This window comes from Lynx canadensis, chromosome B4 (assembly GCF_007474595.2).
Source record: "Lynx canadensis isolate LIC74 chromosome B4, mLynCan4.pri.v2, whole genome shotgun sequence".
In the NCBI taxonomy this organism is placed as follows: domain Eukaryota; kingdom Metazoa; phylum Chordata; class Mammalia; order Carnivora; family Felidae; genus Lynx; species Lynx canadensis.
Window position 1 is genome coordinate 16,600,728 of NC_044309.1, and position 22,983 is coordinate 16,623,710.

Consider the following 22,983-nt stretch of genomic DNA (forward strand, 5'->3'; position numbering starts at 1 on the left):
GCTTGAACTCAGAAACGGTGAGATCGTGACCTGAGCCGAAACTGGATGCTTTAACCGACTGAGCCACCCAGGCGCCCCTGTATTTTCTTTCTTTGTGCCCATGTTTTCTCTCAGCAGAAACATCTCTAAATCTCATAGTCTGGATTTTCCTTTCTTTTTTAAGTCTGTGTATTTATTTTGAGGGAAAGAGAGAGCAAGCAGGGGAGAGGCAGAGGGAGAGAGGGGAGAGAGAAAGAATTCCAAGCAGGCTCTGCACCACCAGTGCGGAGCCCGATGCAGGGCTGGAACCCACCAACTGTGAGATCATGAACTGAGTTGAAATCAACAGTCGAACTCTCAACCCACTGAGCCACCCAGGTGCCTTTATTTTCTTTGTTAACCTAGCTAGTGCTGTCACAGTGTTGAGCAGCAAAAAAACAAAACAAAACAACCAGGATATTTTATTGGGGTGGTTGGGTGTTGGCCTAAATCTTTTAAAGAAATTTATGCCTCCATTGTTAGGGATGTAATTTAAAGATTATTTAGAACATGTACTAAACAAAATATTGCAAAGCTTTCAAAAACTGGTTCTGTCAACAAACCAACAAACAAAACACTGGGGAGAAGGAGCTGGGGACACTCACCGTGAAGGGGAGGTGGGCGGGGAGGAACCTCACGGTAACAGGCGTTCGGCGATACCTGCTGATTAAATGTTTGTCATTTTCTGCTTCCACCCGTGGGACTTCTAAATAGCTGCAGCTGTCCATTTCCAGCCAGCAAAACAAGAGGAAATGGCTGGTGATGATGGTGAGGGCTGCTTCCTGACACGTAGAGCCTGAACGTTGATAGGAGTCCGTGGCGAGGGGAAAAGACCAAACAGTTGACAAATAGACAGGAATTGGTAAAGTCGTCCCAGAGAGAGATTGCAAAGACCCCAAAGCACTAGGACTCCTACACCGGTGCCAGATGGGATTCTTTCCCCTGCGCCTATGTTCCTGCGCTCACTAGGCCCTGATGGTAGCCTGCTGCCGCCGGGGCGCAATTTCTCGATTTTATGTTTACTCATTCTGGAGAAATCAGACTAGACGGTAATAATGGGATCAAGACTGATAGGTCTGAATAATATCACGACCTACAAGTCACGATACGTATAGCAGGTGATAAAGTGTTACAAATGAATCCGTGAAAAACGGATTCGTTAAGAGGCCGTAGGCCCAAAGAGCAAATTTTGCTCTACTTTCTATAACATGATGCAGTAATAGCAGAAGCTGATATGTTTATTGCTATAGTTATGTAGCGAATCTGGTGGCAAAGGTTGCTTCTATTTATTTACTTATTTATTAGTTTCTTATTGAAGTATAATTGACATACTTTTTATCAGTTTCAGGTGTACAACCTTGATTGCACATGTGTGTTCATTGCATCATGATCACTGCACTAAACCTGGTTACCTGCATTGACTCTGGTCGCCGTGCTGTGCATTACACTTCCTGATTTTTGAATTTCATAACTGGAAGTTTGAACCTCTTGGTGCCCTCACCCATCTCCCCCCAACCCCCTGCCTTTACTTCTGGCAACCACAAATCTATTCTCTGTATCTGAGCTTTGTTTTTTCCGTACATTTGTTTTGCTTTTTATTTTAAAAAACAAGGCTTTTTAAAATGCTTATTTACTTTGGAGAGAAAGAGTGGCAGAGCGCAAGAGGGGGAGGGGCAGAGAGAAGGAGACACAGAATCGGAAGCAGGTTCCAGGCTCTGAGCTGCCAGCACAGAGCACAATGTGGGGCTGGAACTCACAGACTGAGAGATCGTGATCTGAGCCAAAGTCAGCGGCTTAACCGACTGAGCCACCCAGGCGCCCCTCATTTGTTTTGCTTCTTAAATTTACATATACGTGAGAGCAAATGGTATTTGTCTGTGATTTATTTCACTTAGCATAATGCCCTCAAGGTCCACCCGTGTTGTCTGTTGTCGTAAATGGGAAGATTTTATTCTTTTTTTGAAACAAATTTTTGAATGTTTATTTTATTTACTTTTGAGAGAGAGGAAGAGGGTGCAGAGAGAGATGGAGAGTAAGAATTTCAAGTAGGCTCTGCCCTGTCAACGCAGAGCCCGAAGGAGCGCTCGATCTCATGAACTGTGAGATCATGACCTGAGCCGAAATCAAGAGTCAGATGTTTAACCGACTGAGCCACCCAGGTGCCCCTAGAAAGTTTTTATTCTTTTTTTATGGCTTTAATAGTATTCCAGTGTGTGTGTGTGTGTGTGTGTGTGTGTGTGTGTGTGTGTACATGCAATGGAACATATATATATATACATACCATATCTTCTTTATTCATCCATTGATAGACACCTAGGCATTTCTATATCGTGGCTATTGTAGATAGTGCTGCAATGAACATGGGGGTGCATATATCTTTTTGAGTTAGTGTTTGTGATTTTTTTTTGAAAAATACCCAGAAGTGAAACTGCTGTATCATCTGGTAGTCCTACTTTTAATTTGTTGAAGAACCTCCATACTGTTTTCCACAGTGGCTGCAACAATTTACTTTCCCACTAAGAATGCATGAGGGTTCCCTTCTCTCCACATCCTCGCAGACACTCGTTATTCTTGTCCTTGTGAGAACAGTCATTGTGATAGGTGTCGGGTAATATCTCATATGGCTTTAATTTGCATTTCCCTGATGGTTGGTGATTTTGAGCATCTTTTATTACGTGTCTGTTGGCCATCTATATGTATTTTTTGGAAAAATTTCTATTCAGATCCTCTGCCTATTTTAAAATCAGATTGTTTTTTGTTATTGAACTATATGAATTCTTTATATAGTTTATATGTAAACCATTAATGAATATGTGATTTTCAAATGTCTTTTTCCATTCAGTATAGTTGCTTTTTCATTTTGTTGATAATTTCCTTTGCTGTGCAGAAGCTTTTTAGTTTGATGTCCCATTTGTTTATTTTTGCTTTTGTTGCCATTGCCTTTGGAGTCAGAGCCAAAAAAGTATTACAAAGAGCATTGTCAAAGAGCTTACTGCTAACATTTTCTTCTAGGAGTTTTATGGTTTCCAGACTTATATGTAAGTCTTTATTTTGAATTAATTTTTGTGTATGGTATAAGATAGTGGCCCTGTTTCATTCTTTTGTAAGTGGCTTCCAGTTTTCCTAACAACATTTACTGAAGAGACTGTCCTTTCTCCAATCCATGAGCATGGACTATCTTTTTATTTGTGTCTTCTTCAATTTCTCTCATTTGTGTCTTAGAATTTTCTTTTACCTTCTTGGTTAAATTATTCCTTGGTATTTTATTCTTTTTGATGCAATTAAAAATGCGATTGTTTTCTTAATTTCTCTTTCTTATAGTTCATTGTTAGTGTATAAAAAGGCAACAGATTTTTTATTAAATTTATTTGTATCCTGCAACTTTATTCAATTTGTTCGTTTTGACATTTTTTTTCTTTTGGTGGAGTCTTTGGGGTTGTCTGTAAAATCATGTCATCACAAATCCTGATAGTTTTACTTATTCCTTTCTAATTTAGATGCCCTTTATTTTTTATTCTTACCTAATTGCTTTGGCTAGGACTTCCAATAGTATGTTGAATAAAAGTGGCAAAAGTGCCATCCTTGTCTTTTTCCTGTTCTTAAGGGAAAAACTTTCAGCTTTTCACATTCAGTATGTTAGCTGTGGGCTCACAATATATGCCTTTATTATGTTACTGTACATTCTGTCTATTCCCAATTGGCTGAGAGATTTTATCATAAATGGATGCTGAATTTTGTCAACTGCTTTTTCTGCCTCCCTTGAGATGATGATATGATTTGTATTTTCATTTTGTTAGTGTAGTGCATCGCATTAATTGATTCTCAGATATTGAACCATCCCTGCATCCCTGGAATAAATCCCAAAGGTCATGATCCTTTTACTGCATTGTTGAATTCTGTTTGCTACATTTTATTGAGGATTTTTTCATCTATGTTCGTGAGGGATATTGGCCTATAATTTTGTGTGTGTGTGTGTGTGTGTGTGTGTGTGTGTGTGTGTGTGTGTGTTATCTTTGTCTGCTTTTGGTATTGAGGCAATATTACACTCATAAAATGACTTTTGGAGCTTTCCTTCCTGTCCAATTTTTTGGAAAAGTTGAGAAAAGTAGGTTTTAAGTTTTCTTTGAATGTTTGGTAGAATTCATTGGTGAAGTCATCTGACCCTAAACTTTTTTGGGGGGGGAGTTGATTACTCATTACGTCTCCTTACTATTAATTGGTCTGTTCAGATTTTATATTTCTTTATGATCCAGTCTTGGAAGATTGTATATATCTAGGAGTTTATCAAGTTCCTCTAGTTTGTCCAATTTGTGGGAATATAATTGCACATAGTAGTATCTTATGTTACTTTGTATTTCTTTGGTATCAGTTGTAATTTCTTCTCTTTCATTTCCATTTTTATTTATTTGCACCTTCTCTCCTTTTATATGATTGAGTCTAGCTAAAGGTTTGTCAGTTTTGTTTATCTTTTCAAAGAACCAGCTATTAGTTTCATTGATCTTTTTTGTTATCTTTTTAGTCTCTCTTTCATTTATTTCTGTTTTGATCTTTTTTATTTCATTCCTTCTACTAACTTTGGGTTTTATTTGTTCTTTTTCTAGTTCCGTTAGGTATAAAGTTAGATGTTTAGTTTTCTTTTTGTAGTTGATCTCTGGTTTCATACCATCTTCGTATATTTATTGACACTTATTTTGTGGTCTAGCATGTGGTCTGTCTTGGAGAGTGTTCCTTGTGTACTTGAAGAGAATGCATATTCTGCTGTTTTTGGATGGAATGTTGTGGATGTGTAAATTACTTATCTCCATTTCTTTAAGTTTTTTTCTTGGGTTTTATCTTGTTTCTTTTTTCTTTTTTTAATTATTTGGAATATATTCTTCTGGTTTAAAATTTTTTTTTAATTTATTTATTTTTGAGAGACAAAGTGAGACAGAGCATAAGTGGGGGACGGGGAGAGAAAGAAGGGGGACACAGAATCTGAAGCAGGTTCCAGGCTCCAAGCCGTCAGCACAGAGCCTGATGCAGGACTCGAACTCACGGACTGCGAGATCATGACCTGAGCCCCAAGTTGGATGCTCAACTGACTGAGCCACCCAGGTGTCCCCTCTGTTTCTTCATTTTGTTTCCTCTCTATGTGAAACAGTAATCTCTCTCAGTCTTAAAGTGGTGGCCCTGTGTGAGCATCATCTTACCATTTAACTTTGCTCTGCTCATTGCTTGTTTCTTGAACTGTTCTTGCAATTGTTTCAGACTTATGGGGCCCAGACGTACAGTCCCTCCTGGCTACCGGAGCCCAAGATTCGATGGGCATCCTTTGTGCTGGCTGTGCATGGAAACGCTGTGAGGAAGCAGAATGGTACCTGCTGTTTCTGGGGCTGCAGTAGTGGCATGGGGCATGGGGCCCTTGCCCCTGCCTCTGGAAGGACTGCAGCATCAGTGTGGTGGGGTGGGCAATAGTGGATCAGATTGATAGGGCAAAAATGGTGGCAACCAGTGCCAGCACAAGCAAGGTAGAGGAGGAAGGTAAAATGGTGCCTGTCAACATCTTTCTCTGGAGAGAGTTCCAACAGGCTTTTGCCCCTCTGGCAGAAGTTTTAAGATTCTCAAGTGAATCTCCTTTGCATGTGGTCTAGGCTCTACTTTTTCCCCAGGCCCTGGGGTGAGTAAGTCCACATGTGAGATCTTCACGAGTGGATTCTCTGTTCCCTACAGCCCTATGGTTCTCTTGGATTTAAGCCCCGTTGGTTTTCAAAGCCAGACATTTGGGGGCATTATCTCTCCAGTACACATCCTGAGAGTGGGGGGTGCCTGGTGTGAGACACAAACCCATTACTCCCTGAGGAGAAGTTCCATATTTGTGAGACTCTCCTGATGGTTGGTGGGTGGCTACACCCTGGTGGAGTTTTTGGCAAGACGAGGTCTCTGTTTCTCCTACCCGTATTTCAGTTTTTGTTGTACTGTAGTTGTTCAGCTGGTTCTCAGGCTCCTTTCAGAGGGAATTGTTCCATATGTAGCTATAGATTTGTTGTCTGCATGGGAGGACGTTAGTTCAGGATCCTTCCATGCTGCCATCTTGAACTGCCTCTGGCAAAGGTTGCTTTTCTTAAAATTTGTTTTTTTTTAATGTTTGTTTATTTTTGAGACAGAGAGAGACAGAGCATGAACGGGGGAGGGTCAGAGACAGAGAGGGAGACACAGACTCTGAAGCAGGCTCTGTGTTCTGAGCTGTCAGCGCAGAGCCCGACGCGGGGCTCAAACTCACAAACAGTAAGACCATGACCTGAGCCGAAGTCGGAAGCTCAACCGACTGAGCCACCCAGGCGCCCCAGAGGTTGCTTTTCAATTCAGAAGAGGGATTAATAAATTTTTACTAGGGAAACCTTTCCTTTTTTGTCATGGATAAGACTTCTTTATTTAAAACAGTGAAAATAATATGGATAAAGGTAAAGAAAAGTTGTAAAATTATTGTTTCTGGATCAAAAGCCTAGAAAAATTTTTCTAGCTAGTTGAGATAATTATCTTTTTTTTTTTTTTTTGGATATTTTTTATATTGATTGTGGAAATAGAGTGGAGAAATTGGGACTTGCACACCTAGGTTATGACTACATCAACTAAGACAGCTTCCCTAACAGACTCGTAACAATTGGTTTAACGGCTTTTTCCACTTGTGTATTATATATTTTTATAGAGTGTAGGCTGTGTTTAGGAATTACAAAAGCTAGATGGGGGTGCACAATGTAGTAAGAAAAAATGTTATAGGGAACTCTTAACACTTTATTTTAACTGTGGGCCTTGGGAGTTTCGGGTTTTATTTTTATTTTATTTACTTATTGCGGGGGCGAGGGGAGAGTTTAGGTTTTTATTAGCTTTGAACCTAAATCCTGAAAGGGCATATGAGGTCATTTTGAAGCCTACATTTGCTGCCCAAAAGATCATGAGCTGCCAAATTAAGTGAAAGGAAAAGGGTTTCATCCTGGCACCCTCATTCATGCCTCATGGTGCTGGAAACATCTGCTGGGGCTGGCAATGGGCCAATCAGTGACTTCTCCAAAAGCAAGTTGGGAGACAACGTTTAGGAGGAACAGATTAAACCATTTAGGGAGATTCCTATTTAGTGTGGCATTTTTCTCATTTTCTACTACAACACCATCTTTATAGTCCTTTGGCAAGTAATTTTATTTTTGCCATTTAATTTTTTTTTAACGTTTTATTTATTTTTGAGACAGGGAGAGACAGAGCATGAACAGGGGAGGGTCAGAGAGAGGGAGACACAGAATCTGAAACAGGCTCCAAGCTCTGAGCTGTCAGCACAGAGCCCGACGCGGGGCTCGAACTCACGGACCGCGAGATCATGACCCGAGCCGAAGTCGGCCGCTTAACCGACTGAGCCACCCAGACGCCCCTATTTTTGCCATTTAAAGGACAGAAGTCAAGCATTCATGATGAAATTTCCAAGAGAATAAATTAGATATTCATTAATTTTTTTTTAATTTGCAAATGTATGTTTCTAGGCATGAAGACGTAGGCCTTACATTTTGTTCCATTTTAGTTGTAATATTTTTGGAATTATAACTACAGATAAGGTCAATAATGTTCTTCATAGAACTTTAAAACAAAATGATGACATTTTGTATCTGTACCTGGTTATTTTTGTTTTAATGTTTATTTGTTACTTAGTTGAGTTTGTCTGGTATTTTATGGTGAACATGATTACAGATTCATTTATATTTATAGACCAATAAATAAGTCCTAAATGTCGGGAGAGACAGCTCAACTTCTTTGTTTATGTATCTTCTCACTCCTAGTACAGTTATTAAGCTTTAATATCTGGAATGTTCTTAACAATAACATAGGAAGTAAACTAGAAGTGGTTTTTAATAGTACTTTAAAACATTCATGAGATTTAATGATAGTCAAATAGATTAATGTATAAGTAAGCTGTTATATTTCCAACACAATGAGTACAGTTTGTATGGAAAGTTATTTATAACAAAAGAGTAGCTTCACAAAACAGGGGGTAATGATGGACCAACCTCAGCCTCATTTTAGCAACTCCCAGGAGATACAAGTTACACTTGTACAATTAAAGAATACAGTTGCCTTCACAATGTAAAGAATATGTTGCTCAATGAAACTAATATTGACAACATAAAGTGTAGTTGACACGTCAGATTAACACTCAAGAGAATGGTCTTTTGTCTGTTATAATCTTAAGGGAGTCGAACTTTTGTTAATAAAGCAGGGAGCCTTCCTTTCCCGATAACCTCCTGATTTTAGGAAAGAAAACATGTGTACATTGATTTTGTGTTTTTCTTCCTCTTTAGAGCCAGATGATGAGTTATGGATTGGCTTAAATGACATCAAGATCCAAATGTATTTTGAGTGGAGCGATGGCACCCCAGTAACATTTACTAAATGGCTGCGGGGGGAACCAAGCCATGAAAACAACAGGCAGGAAGATTGCGTTGTAATGAAAGGCAAGGTAAGGCAACTTTATTTGCTGATGCCTAGCAAAAGCCACAGGGTATGTTCCGTTCTGCCTCACTTATTACATATTATTATTGTTTAGGTTCCTTCTAGTCTAGGTGATCTATCTGTGTTTCTATTGTTTGGCGAAGTCAAATTTTCAAGGGGAAGAGAAAAGCAGCAGAAACAGAAACATTTGGTGCAGGGATGAAATTAACCAGTAACCAACATATTCGTCTTGTTCCTGTGCTGGGTTCTAAATGGCAATACGTACAACTTGACTGATCACATTAGAGCTTTGGTTCAACTTTTGACTGGTTGCTCTGAGCAGATGCACTTAGATCTCTTCTGGGTTTCACTGTCTGCCATCTGTCCCTGGAGAGCTACGTTTGCTCTTGTAGGTTACGTGGAGATGTCAAATATGAAAAGATTGCTTCCACGGCCTAAATAGGAGTTTAGTGACAGAGGAGTATCATCAGGTTATCTTTTATTAATGGACGACGAACGCGGTGGTTAAGAGGCTGGGTCTGGATGCCTGGCTTATTTTCTCATTTATGAAAAGGGCATACTAATTGTACCCAGCTTAACAGTGAGTGTAAGGATTGAATGGGTTAATGTGTATAACAAGTACTGTGACTGCCCCAAACCAGTTGTTCAATAAGTATTAGCTGCTGTTTCATCATTGTGGTTGTTTTTGTTGTGATTAATTGTTTTTTTTTTTAATGTTTATTTACTTTTGAGAGAGAGAGACAGACAGAGTCTGAGCAGGGGAGGGGCAGACAGAGAGGGAGACAGAGAATCGGAAGCAGGCTTCAGGCTGTGACCTGTCACATAGAGCCCCATGCGGGGCTCAAATTCACGAACTATGAGATCATGACCTGAGCCGCAGTCAGATGCTCAACCAACTGAACCACCCAGGTGCCCCTCATTGTGATTAATTGAAAGCTTAAGAAAAGAGCAGGTATAAACTATTGAAAGGGTAGGCAGAAGTGTGTCCTGGGAAGAAGAAACCAGAAAACATCCTTCTTATAAAGAACTGAAGGACAATATGGCTGAAAGCACGGAGTTAGAGGTGGACGGACAGGTGGGAAAGCTGGCGAGTGTTGAGAAAACATGCCTTAGCTGAGGGGTGGCTAAACCAACTTTTCAATGTATAGCTGTCACCCTGGCTGAAGATTGAGGACCAGATGGCAGTGGGTTGCAACTGAGTGAGAAACGAGGAACCAGAGGCAGACAATACAGAAGGAGTCTGTAGGAGACTGAAGGAGAGGAGAGGTCATTTTGATGTGCAGTCGTTGAGGAAGGGAGAGAAGGTGGAATCTGAAGAAGGCTGGGAGGCAGAGTCGTAGACCCAGGAGGACACTCCTCAGTACAAATTGGAAAAGGGAGGAGAGATGACTGGTTTCAAGGTGTGTTTTCAAGTTTGGTGTGTGGGGTGAGGGAGTTTTTCTGGAAGGCTTTCTCTGTACTTGGTCAACTTGAAAACAGCTGATGGGAGAGGCTGCATGTAGACCTTCTGTTGGTATAATCACTTAGGGGTTTACAAGCATTTTTAGTTTCTCTCTAGATCCTTCTACACAGTGGCATGGATAGCCATAGTATCAAAACATATTGGGGCCCCAATAGCTTTTCACGTCTTTGCAGCCGGAGTCAAATTTGCTGTTTACTTATGAAATGTCAATTCACCTTTCCTTTTCACAGATGCCATTTTTCTCTTAAGAACCTCGAATCTTCGTTTTCCTTTCCTGAGACACCATTACAAGAAAATGGCCTCAGAGTGAAACAGCTGATAATCATTCATTTTTTTTCTCTTTGCTTTCCGTAGGACGGGTACTGGGCGGATAGGGCTTGTGAGCGGCCTCTTGACTACATCTGTAAGATGAAATCTCAAACCCAACCTTCAGGAACAGTAGAAGTAGAAAGCGGCTGCCGGAAAGTGAGTATAGAACATACACAATCATTTCAGACCAGCAAATATTCTGTGATATCTTGGCTTTACTTTTGCCTGGGAAAGTGTTGTATCATTGTCATAGGTAGTCAGATGTTCTAACTTTTTAAATGTTCAACTGTTTGTTGGTAGTATTTGGTATTTGTTCTCCCTGAAGTCTTCTTCAGGTGCCCTCTACAGCTAATATGGGTGCATGTGATTCAGAACGTCGGGGGAATTCTCCCACCCCAAATGGGGGAGCTAGAACAGAGAATAAAACCACACACCCGTGGAACCTCGTGAGGGTAATGAGAGTCAGATGGGTTATGGTCCTGGAAAGAAGGGTCACTGAGGTATTATTGGTGGTCGATGATCCCATAGGTGGTAGGAACATTTCCAGAAGATAACCATGAATTTCAGATAGCCAACTCTCCTGTCATTTTTCTCCATTTATAATATTTTTGAGAAGGCTACGTCTGACAGGGATACTTCTCAGTAGATCGCTGCATTGGGAGGGGAGAGATCCCACGAGCTGGTAGTAGCCGGCAGCCATCAGTTAAAGTGGATAAAGCTTCGCCATCTTACTGCCCATCCCCCTCACCTGTATCACACTTGGCATTCTACCTCCCTGTAATTCTTCTAGTTCTTTGAGGTTGAAGCAAATGGCCTCTGTGAAGCAGTTTCTTTTTTTTTTTTAATTTTTTTTTTCAACGTTTATTTATTTTTGAGACAGAGAGAGACAGAGCATGAAAGGGGGAGGGGCAGAGAGAGAGGGAGACACAGAATCGGAAACAGGCTCCAGGCTCTGAGCCATCAGCCCAGAGCCTGACGCGGGGCTCGAACTCACGGACCGCGAGATGGTGACCTGGCTGAAGTCGGACGCTTAACCGACTGCGCCACCCAGGCGCCCCAGTGAAGCAGTTTCTAAACGCATAAAGAAACTACAGAAGACAGGGTGTTGGGTTCTCATTTTCCTGTTTAACTGCTGAATTGCTCGTCTTCCTCTTTTCTTCCTTTCTCACTTCTCTTGGATAAAAATAAAGTAGAAACCAATTTTCTTTCCAAGCATGTCATGTTGTGATCAGATCATCTTATAACAAACACCAGAAAGCTGAGAGTTCATGAAACACAATTCAGTACTGTCCAAATAAACTAGAAGGAGACATTGAGCAGGAGCGCCTGGGTGGCTCAGTCAGTAAATCGTCTGATTTGGGCTCGAGTCACGATCTCATCATTGGTGAGTTCGAGCCCCGTGTTGGGCTCTGTGCTGACAGCTCAGAGCCTGGAACCTACATCAGATTCTGTGTCTTTCCTCTCTGCTCTCAAAAGTAAATAAACATTAACAAATTTAAGAAAAAAGAAACATTGAGCAGATACAGAAAATCAGAGACTGTTAGAGACATCAAGGATTTTTGTGATGATCAAAATCCTCCCTTTAATTTTTACGTTCTGGAAATTCAGCCCAGAGAAGCTTGGACTTTCTTAGGGTACCGAAGCAAGGCTAGAACCCCAGCATCCTAACCCCAGGTCTCTACACTTAGACCACTGGTTTTTCTACCAATGCACTTATGTATCCTTTGCCTAATCATATGCATATGTGTTTATGTGTGTATTATTGTAATTTTCTAGAAATAATAAATAGTCCTTAAATTTTATGACTTCTATACAATTAATCAAAGTTTATATATGTATCCATATATGTATGTATATATATGTATATATGTATATATATGTATATATGTATATATATGTGTAACATATATATATAGTTTATATATGTATACATATACATAGCCCAGTCATTGTCATATCTACAACATGTGATAAAATCCAATTTAATCATTAGGGTAGTAATATGAAATATTAAAAAAAATATCCACAAGTGTTTGTTGAGTGTGGTTATTATGCCACCAATGACCTTCAAGGATAAATGCTATGTTCCTAATTAGAAGGGAAAACGAAAGCCCAGAGACGTTAAATAATTTGGCCAGTTTAAAAATACCTGCTGTAGGCGTGACTTCTTCAGAGAGCTAGGAAGACTAGGAAAAAAATCCACTTACTGGTAAAGAAAGATAACAAGACTTAAAAATTTTTTTTATTTCTTTTTTGGTCTGGGCCTGGGCACACGATGACGTGATCTTTTGGAGAATTCAAAACCACAGGCCTGATTTCAGGTTCATTTTTCACTTTGTTGTTACCTTTGTGGGAAATCTAGTACAAAGTGGTCCTGAGTCGCTGATATGCCTGGATGTCAGACAGAGGCAAATGTGAAGACTCTGTACACAGAATTTCCCTTTTCCAGGCTGATGAGGAATCTCTCAGATGAGTTTGAAACCCAAAATTATAAAATCTACTACTGGGTGCTTTAGATGGTGGAATTAATGGACATGACATTCCAGTGAATGTGTTTTTCTTTTAATGTGTATTTATTTATTTTGAGAGCGAGAGAGAGAGACAGACAGACAGACAGGGGTGGGGGCAGGGGCAGAGAGAAGGAGAGAGAATCCCAAGCAGGCTCCGTGCTGTCAGCACAGAGCCTGACGCAGGACTTCCTCCCATGAACCATGAGATCATAACCTGAGCCAAAATCAAGAGTCAGGTGCTTAACCGACTATGAATGTGTGTTTAAATATTTGCAGAAATAAAAGGTGAATTTAAAACTGTGGACCAACCAAACCAAGTTTTGTTATCTAGTGCTTTCATTATGATTCACTTCCAAATATTTTTTATTTCCACTAAGATTTATTTTATCCTCGAATTATTTAGAAGAGAGAGAGAGAGGGGAGAGAGAGAGAGAGAGAGAGAGAGAGAGAGAGAGAGAGAGAGTGGTTTTGGTGGTTGTGATGGGGATTTTGTTTGATTTTTAGTTTCTCAATAATTAGAAACTGATTTTAATTTCACTGCATTGTGATTATATACAGTTTTGGTTGTTGTTACTTGCCGAGACTTTCTTTATGGTCTAGTTAATAGTCAGATTTTGTAAATATTCAGTGTGTGCTTGAACAGAATGATCTTTGATTGTTCGGTTCAGGGATCTTTATATATGGTGACTAGATAAACTTTAACAATTTGTATAATTCGGATGTTCTGCATTCCTAGTATTTTGTCTCCTTGACGAAATATTCTCTTTACAGTTCTGTCAATGTTTGTTTTATGTGCTTTGAACTGCATTATATCTTCCTGATGCGTCAGTCCTTGATAGTGTAATTATTTTCCTTATTCATACTAATCCTTTTTTGACCAGAAAGTCAATTTTAAATTAATTGCCACAGAAGCTATCTTTTGCTTGGCATTTCCCTAGAAATGCCTGTTAGCTTTTTAATAGTTCTATGTCATTGAATGGCTCTTGTAAAAAATATATCTGCATTTTTATTTTTTATCTCATTTGAGGAACTCTTGGCTTTTTACTGGCAAATGTGAGTGTACATTTTTTTTGCACATTTATATATTTGTATTTGTTTTACCATTTTGAGCTTTATTTCATTTACTGTTCTGTTTTCTTTCTATCTTGTTTGTCTTTTCCTGCATTCCACTAGTTCTCTGGAATATTTTTATCCCATTTTCCTCCTCTACAGGTTTGGGAATGATTCTATTTCTTTTTTTTTTTTTTTTTTCAGTAGTTAACCTTATGTTTTTAACATGCATGTCTGACTTGAAGTTAATCAACATCTCTCTGCTTCCTGAACAAAATGAAGTTTATTATTCCACCTAAACATTAAAACATTTTTTTTTAACTTGGAAATCATGTTAGACTGTCAAAAAATTGAGAAAGAGAGTACAGAGAATTCCCCTGTGCCATCCACTCCCCCACCTTTGGTGAGAACTTCTCATGCGAGGCCTATAGTATCACAGCTAGGTAATTACATGGATACAATATATTAACTAAACTGCACATCTTCCATTTTTTTGTTTTGTTTTGTTTCAAATAGGGACATTAAGGTTTATTTATCTCACAGGATTCTTGTAAGAATTAAATATGTAATACTGATAAACCTCTATTTTTAAAGTCTATCTCTAATTTTATTTTATGATTATTTTTTTAGAGTATTTTTTAAAAAATTTTATTTCAATCCAAGTCAGTTAACATACAGTGCAATAATGGTTTCAGGAGTAGAATTTAGTGATTCATCCCCTACATATAACACCCAGTGCTCATCCCAACAAGTGCATTCCTTAATGCCCATCATCCATGTAGCCCCTCCCCCCACCTCCCCTCCAGCAAGCCTCAGTTTGTTCTCTGTATTTAAGAGTCTCTTATGGTTTGCCTCCCTCCCCGTTTTGATCTTATTTTCCCTTCCTTTGCCCTATGTTCATCTGTTTTGTTTCTTAAGTTCCACATATGAGTGAAGTCATAGGATACTGATCTTTCTTCCACTGACTTATTTTGCTTAAACCACACATCTCGTTAATTTCCCATTCTTTAACTTCCCACCTGCAATTAGTTATCTTTGCTGTTTGCACCGGCATTTAGACTTGGATTCACACACACATTTATTGGTTCCTTTGCTCACTGTAGACTTTCAGCTCTCTTATTCCTCCTGATTTAAAATTCTTCCTTGACAAAGTAAAACTTTTAGTGATTCCTTCACTGGTGATTTCGGAGTGGAAAACTCTGTCTTTATCTGAAAATGTCTTGATCCACCCTTACCTTGCCTAATAATTTAGGTAGGTTGTTTTAAAATGCTGTCTGTATATATGTGCGTGTGTGTGTGTGTGTGTGTGTGTGTGTGTGTGTGTGATATGATATATTTTAAAGTAGGCTTCACACCTGGCATGGAGCCCAACATAGGGTTGGAACTCGTGACCTGAACTGAGATCAAGAGTCAGATGCTTAACTGACTGAACCGCTCAGGCGCCTCAGTGCTGTGTACATATTGTTTCGTTTTCTCCTGGCCTTTATTTTTGCCATTGGAATTCCCCTGTTATTAGACTAATTCTTCTTTTTATCCTTCTTTTAAAAAAAATTGTTAATGTTTATTCAGTTTTGAGAGAGACAGACAGACAGAACACAAGTGGGGGAGGAGCAGAGAGAGAGGGAGACATAGAATTTGAAGCAGGCTCCAGGATCCCATCTGTCAGCACAAAGCCCAGTGAGGGGTTCGAACCCACGAACTGCAAGATCATGACCTGAACTGAAGTCGGACCCTTAACCGACTGAGCCACCCAGGCACCCGTACTTTAAAAAAAAGTTTACTTATTTATTTTAGAGAGAGACAGAGTGAAGGAGGTGGGGCAGAGAGAGAGGGAGAGAGACAGAGAATCTCAAGCAGGCTCTGCACTGTCAGTGAGGAGCCTGATTGGGGATTGAACTCACAGAACAGTGAGATTATGACCTGAGCGGAAACTGAAAGTCAGACACTTAACCAACTGAGCTATCCATGCGCCCCAAGAGCTGGGATGCTTAACCGACTCAGCCACCCACACGTCCCTAACTCTTCTTTTTAAAAAGTGGCTACTTGTATTTTCTCTCTGATTGAGTTTAAGATCTATTCATTGTCTTTGCCATTCTGCAGGCTTTTAGTACAATATGTTGAGCTTTGGATTAATTTTCTTCTCTTTGGTACTCAGTGTGCTTCTTCATTTTCAGAATGTATCTTTCTTTTTAAATCTTGAAAATTATTGGGGCACCTGGGTGGCTCAGTCGGTTGAGCGTCCGACTTTGGCTCCGGTCATGATCTCGCGGTTTGTGGGTTGGAGCCCTGCATTGGGCTCTGTGCTGTAAGCTTAGAGCCTGGAGCCTGTTTCAGATTCTGTGTCTCCCTCTCGCTCTGCTCCTCCCCCGCTCATGCTCTGTCTCTGTCTCTCCTTCACAAATAAGTAAAAACATTAAAAAAAATTAAAATCTTGAAGATTCTCAGTCATTAATTTTATTTGGTGATTCTGAAACATTTCTTACTTTGATTTTCAACCTTCTCATTCTATTTTGTGTTTTCTGTCCGTGTTCTTTAAATGTCTTTTCATGTGCTCCTTACTCTGCTACATTCATTCAGTTGACTAATCTTTCCAAAACTGCATTTGTATATTTTATTTGGCCATTGAGTTTTTAACTTCATGGTTTTCTTTTCTACAAATTCTGTTGTGTGTTCACATCCTCTTGTTCTTTGTTGATAACATTTTGTTCTTTAATTATTGATTCTGCTTCTTCCTTTGTCTTCTTTTGTCTTGTTTTGTTAAATCATCTGAAGCATGCTTATTTTTATGTTTTTTTCCCAGAAAGGCGATTACTGACTTTCCTTGAATGTGAGCCTCACGTGGTTTGCAATTTTTGATTCAACCAGTCCCCGTCCCATCCCCAACCTAAGCCTCAAATGTCTTAGTCTCACATTACCTGTGTTGTAGAAATATTTCTATTGTGTGTTTCTGCATTTGACTTCTCTGAGTATCTAAGAGTCTCTCCTTTCGTAGACTGAGATTTATTTTATGTTTTTGGCTGCGGGTGCTAATACAATGCGAATGGCATCAAGTCGGGACCAGCACCCATCCCTGGCACAGAATTCGTATTTATTTTTAACGGAAGAACTTTTCTCCCTGCACCTAGAACCCCAGGCAGATGATAAGAAACTGTCACTTCTCGGTTCTGTGAGTAGAGTTTTTCGCTCTCCTTTTTCGGAGGGGCTCCCATTAGTGGGTACCATCTTCGTGTAAGGACTTCAGTTCCATTCCCCTGCCTCAAGTGAGCTGATATGCTCATTTGTATGGAGATTAGTACCCCTGCCCTAGTACCATAATCTGAGGTTCGTGCACCATGGGGCAACTACAGTCTCAGCTTGAGTATTTCCCATTCTAGGTTTTAGTTTTCGATGTATTTTCGGTAACTGGAGACAACCTCTTCTTTCTCTTGAGCTCAAGTATGGAATTTTTTTCTTTATTGTTATCTTTTAAGTTTATTTATTTATTTTTGAGAGAGGCACAGGGTGGGGGAGAGAGCGAGAGAGAGAGAGAGAGAGAGAGAGAGAATCCCACGCAGGCTCCGTGCTGTCAGCACAGAGCTGGAAGCGGGGCTCAGTCTCACAAACCGTGAGATTGCGACCTGAGCCCAAATCAAGAGTTGGGACGCTTAACCTGCTGAGCCACCCGGGTGCCCCTATTGTAATGCTTTTATGTAGCATTTCTGGGTGTTTTAAGGATGGGAGAGGAACCATGCCAAATGGTGCTGCCAGAAGTTTGATAAGTATTCTCCCAGGACCAGATGATACAGTTTCATGGTCATCATATACTTTTGACGTCAGTGGGCAAATGAGCTTGCTACTCTGCCAATTATTTCCTGTGGTTACTCATTCTAATACTGAGATCTTACGCATTCTGTTCCGTTTCCCCAGTGAGCACTTCACACATCGCTGTTGTTAGAAGAGGTATCAGAAACGGAGAGTTTTGGGGACAAAACTGCCCTGTCCCCAGTTTTGTGTCCTGATTTGTCGTATGACGAACAACATTCTACTGTTTTCTTATTCACATGAGTAATTGTCCTTGCATTTCAAACTTTTCAGATTTGTGTTCTTCAGATACCTCTGTTATTTAGCAATTTACATTTCATGATAGAGGAATTATTAAAATAATATTATTGAATAAATATCCACGATAATCTGCTTGATAACATTAATAGGGCTGGAAAAGACACGGCTTCTACTGCTATTTGATTGGACACACACTTTCAACATTTGCAGAAGCAAACCAAACCTGCGTAAATGAGAAGGCTTACTTAACAACTGTTGAAGACAGGTATGCAACTATTTTAATTCTATTTTAATGCATGTCAAATAATGAAATGGTTTCACAGAAGCCTAAGTATCACCATGCTCTAAATTTCTGTAAATTACATATGATCTTGAGGTATGATTTGCAGAAGGAGTAGCATTGAAAATCATGTCCTAATTTGGATTCTTCATTGTAAGTGCTATAAAATATTTTGCTCCTTTTAGAACTTGAAAGCAATATTCAGTAACAAACGTTCATTATGTTATTATATGAATCATATAATTTCATTTCAGAAAAGTAATGTTCTAGCGAACATAGTTTATGGGCCTAACATTTTTTCTGATCTAGTATATACCAAACTTTTTAAAGCAGAAAAAGTAAAATTTATTGGTTCAAAAATGCCACTTTCTATCTTTACCACTGTCTCCACCAAAAAAAGGGTAGAGAGATTTACTGAATATTTTATTATTCCTTTACATTTTTCTGTTCATTTTCTTTTCTTTTCTTTGCTAGTTTTGCTAGACCGATAGGTCCAGAAAAATCACATGAATGTAGAGGATTTTATATAACTTTTGACCTCTAGAGTACCAAACATCTTTGAGGTTTTAGTTTTTATTTATTTTTTCCCTTAATCTTCACAAAGCACTGGATTAGACACAGAAGAAACTTAAAGAATTTTCTTTTAATGTTTACTTATTTTTGAGAGGGAAAGAGAGAGAAACAGAGCATGAGAGGAGGAGGGGTAGAGAGAGGGGGAGACACAGAATCCAAAGCAGGCTCCAGGCTCCGAGCTGTCAGCACAGAGCCCGACGCGGGGCTCGAACTCACAAACTGTAAGGTCATGACCTGAGCCGAAGTGGGACGCTCAACCGACTGAGCCACTCAGGCGCCCCACGAAATTTAAAAATGTGCATTTGATTTGTTATAAAAAGGTCAAGACATAGTTTTAATACAGTAAGTTTTATTCATTGCTTCTTAAGGCACACCTGATAAAAGGTAAAGAATGCTACTGTTCTCTCTCTCTGCCCCTCCCCCGTTCATGCTCTGTCTCTCTCTGTCCCAAAAAAAAAAAAAAAAAAAAAAAAAGTTGAAAGAATGCTACTGTTCTGATCTTCACTGAGTGCACATTGATCCTGACTGATCAATTGATGAGTTGGTTTATTGATCTTTTGGTTTATTGGAGCAGAAATTTTCCTATATTTTAGGTTTGTTTTCCTTTGTATTGTCTACATTTCTATTCGGGAGCTCAGTAACTCTGTGCTTAAATTTTGTGTCTAGACTTTTGGGAGAAATTGGGTTGAGGACTTTAAACATCTTTTCTTTGTACAGTTGTGAGAATGAAATTATTCAATTGTGAGAAGTAAACATTCCGTTATCCTGGAAACTGTGAACACCACTTTTTTCACTTCTCTTTTGCTCCGAAGAAAAATTTTTGCCTACATTGCTGCCTCATTATTTAATGTTTTATCTGTTAAGATCAACTTTGGTTGCTTTACGAACCAAATTGGGTCATTAGATGATGCCAAAGAGATGAGATCCAAAGAAAACATTTGGAAATTGTGATTCTTCTCCTACTTCTTTCTACAGATCGAATCTCTGCTTCTCCGTATTCCTCAATAATTTTCTCTTCTGTTTCAGACCTGAGGGAAGAGAATAAAATTTGAGGGGTAATCCACACGATTTTTCTGTCTGTATCATCTTTGATAACGTTACGACCTCGAGATTTACTTACCCAAGAAACTGTGTCGGGCGTTTGAAATAGTTGGAAAGTGGACTAGTTTTTTAAACAGTGTATCTGAGAATGCTATAGTTTTCTCCTTTGCCTTTGCAGAATTCTCTTAAATTTTGAGGAGGGGCCGAGGGGCTGGTGAGGAGTGGACAGAAATGATTTGAGTATATTTGATTTTATTCACTCAGCTCCGTGATAGTCCCCCCTCATTTCCTTAGTAGAAATTTGCATAATTTAAATGGCATATAACTTAAAACACAATATGTTTGAAGTACCAACTAAATCATAGCTCACACATGTAATTGACATGCTTTTCGTGTTGCTGTTTGGAAAAATTCACATTTCTAAATTTTAGTTAATTTTTTTCTTTTAAGATATGAACAAGCGTTTCTGACTAGTTTGGTTGGATTGAGGCCTGAAAGATATTTTTGGACAGGACTTTCAGATGTACAAAACAAAGGCACCTTTCAATGGACCATTGAGGAAAAGGTTCAGTTCACCCACTGGAATTCAGATATGCCAGGTATGAGCATTGCTTGGAGGTGAGGTTTTCATTCACCCTACAAGTCCATTGGGCAAAGCCTCTTAGCCCTCCATGTAGTTTTCCAAATATACTACGTAGATTAGTTGTGCTTGCGGCATTTTGTATTTCATTCTCTTTGCTTTTTCTTTCTTTCTTAAAATTTTCTTAAAAAAAATTTTTTTTAACGTTTATTTATTTTTGAGACCAAGAGAGACAGCATGAACTGGGGAGGACCAGAGAGAGAGGGAGACACAGAATCTGAAACAGGCTCCAGGCTCTGAGTTGTCGGCGCAGAGCCTGACACAGGGCTCGAACTCACTGACCGTGGTGAGATCATGACCTGAGCTGAAGTCAGACGCTTAACTGACCGAGCCACCCAGGCGCCCCTAAAATTTTCTAATTAGTTCACAGTCGTCTAAGAAAACAGGGAAGTAAAACTAGTAGTTGTCTGGTATTGGTCTGTTTGAAAAATATTTATGAAATCCTAAATAACCACAGATGTTCCAGACAGTTAACTTATGTTTGTAAACTTAAAACTATATTAAAGAGATTTAAAATTTGGCCTTGCAGAGATGAGTGGAAATATTAGTATGTTTCAGGGGCATGACACTGCGCAGAAATGCCACATCCTCCAGAGCAAATGTTTTGTTGTGTCTGGGCTAAATGCTAAAGCAAGACTGTTCGCTCAAGCGCCTGGATTTACTACGTGGCTTCATAAGTCCTGATTTCCAGAAGTTCTTTTAATTTGTATTCTCAAATTATTGACAAATAAGGAAAATAGGACAGTAATTTGGATAGTGTGATTCTTGGTGAGTTCTTGAATGTTCTGAAAACAATACGATTTCAGTTTATTTTTATTAAAAAAAATTTTTTTTTTTTTGTAATCTTCATTTATTTTTGAGAGAGAGAGTGCAAGTGGGGGAAGGAGCGGAGAGAGGGAGACACAGAATCCGAAGCAGGCTCCAGGCTCCGAGCTGTCAGCACAAAGCCTGATACGGGGCTCAAGCTCACGAATGGGAGATCATGACCTGAGCTGAACTCAGATGCTTAACTGACTGAGCTACCCAGGAGCCCCAACGATTTCAGTTTATTTTTAAATTAACTGGGCAGGAGAATAAGAGCTGACTATACACTTTTGTTGTTGTTGTTGTTGTTGTTGTTAAGTATCGGTCGGAGTGGTAATGGTAATTTTTACTTCTAGGCCCTACTCTTTAATTTTCCTCATGTTGCTCCTTCAGCAGTGGGACTCTGAAAGCTTAATCCTGGAATGTCCCTAGGGAATAAAAATGGATGAAATCAGAGCCATAGGGAATCAGAGATCTTAGAGAAAATGTTTTGAAAAAGATGCGCCTCCCCAGAACTTTGAGATTTCTCTCTAGACGCTTAATGTCCGTTAAAAGAACAGTAAGAGAACATCTCACTCCAGCAAAGACTCCTACTATGTTCAAAGTTCTTTCTGAATGAATTACTATTTGGAAATAATCACACCTGTAAAACAGATTTATAAAGTATTAAGCTGATTATAGTCCCCATTGTCTATGCTTTTTTTTATCCTTGAAAGCTGGCACTCATCACTACTCTGTAAAGTAGGTGGTGATATTTGCCTTGTGAGATAAGGAAGCAAGTTCAAGGGTAGTTGAGTATTCAACGAATAACGAAAATCTCTAGCTCACTTGTGTCTCCCTTTGAAGTGTGTGATGAATTTCTGTCCCGAGAGACCTCCAAGGCCTGTGGGGCGGAGGAGGGGACTCTTAGAAACGTTTTCTTAAAAAAAGAAAAAAAAAACCCACGAACCCCCTGTTTTTGCCATTATGGTAAATTTTGTTCTACTAAAATTATTGTATCATTAAGTATCTACGTGGGGGGCACCCTGCCCGATGTTAGAAACACGAAATACTATCAAAACCCTGATGTCTGAGCTCATAATTCTGTTAGGGATTTTGACCACACAAATGAAAGGTCACCAACAGTTCAAAATAGTAGAAAGGAGTTGCCAAATGCGGCCGTAATTTCTCCTCTATATTTTCTCTTCACCTGAGGAGTGTGTGGCCCTGGGTGACCCTTGGGTTTTACCTGCGAGCGGGGCCGGCCGTCAGTAGCTCCTGCTAAGTGAATTTTCCTTTATGTATTGAATACAGGGCGAAAAGCAGGATGTGTCGCCATGAGAACTGGAGTTGCAGGGGGCTTGTGGGATGTTTTGAGATGCGAAGAGAAAGCAAAATTTGTGTGCAAACACTGGGCCGAGGGAGTAACTCGCCCACCAGAGCCCACAACAACTCCCGAACCCAAATGTCCGGAAGAATGGGGCGCCAGCAGTAAAACGAGCTTGTGTTTCAAGGTGACTGTCATCTGCTAAGCTAAGAAAGAACGTGGACTGTGTTTCAGCCTCAAAAGTCACGCGAGGAATTAAAACGGAACCCCAAACCGCAGTGCTCAGGCTCTACCTGTAGAAAGTCTAATTCTCTGAATCTGGAAGGGGAGCTGGGCTTCTGTGTTTTCAAAAGCTCTCCTCGGGTACATGCTAATGACCGGTTGCATTTAGAGCTGCAAACACGACTCACAGCAGCTTTCTTCACGTGCTCTGCTTCGTCACCCTCCCACTGTCCCCCCCAGGCTGCCTTGCCCTCC

The 22,983-nt window shown here is 39.7% G+C and overlaps 1 protein-coding gene across 1 annotated transcript in view; it reads left to right on the forward strand.

Moving 5' to 3' along the window:
* The window catches only part of MRC1 (mannose receptor C-type 1), a 98,384-nt gene that overhangs the window by 37,058 nt on the left and 38,343 nt on the right, over window positions 1-22,983 (forward strand). The window contains exons 8-12 of the mRNA XM_030322004.1: window positions 8,340-8,497; window positions 10,307-10,417; window positions 18,012-18,127; window positions 20,207-20,355; window positions 22,494-22,693. Of these exons, the coding sequence (XP_030177864.1) occupies window positions 8,340-8,497; window positions 10,307-10,417; window positions 18,012-18,127; window positions 20,207-20,355; window positions 22,494-22,693 (734 nt within the window). The remainder of the gene's footprint in view (window positions 1-8,339; window positions 8,498-10,306; window positions 10,418-18,011; window positions 18,128-20,206; window positions 20,356-22,493; window positions 22,694-22,983) is intronic.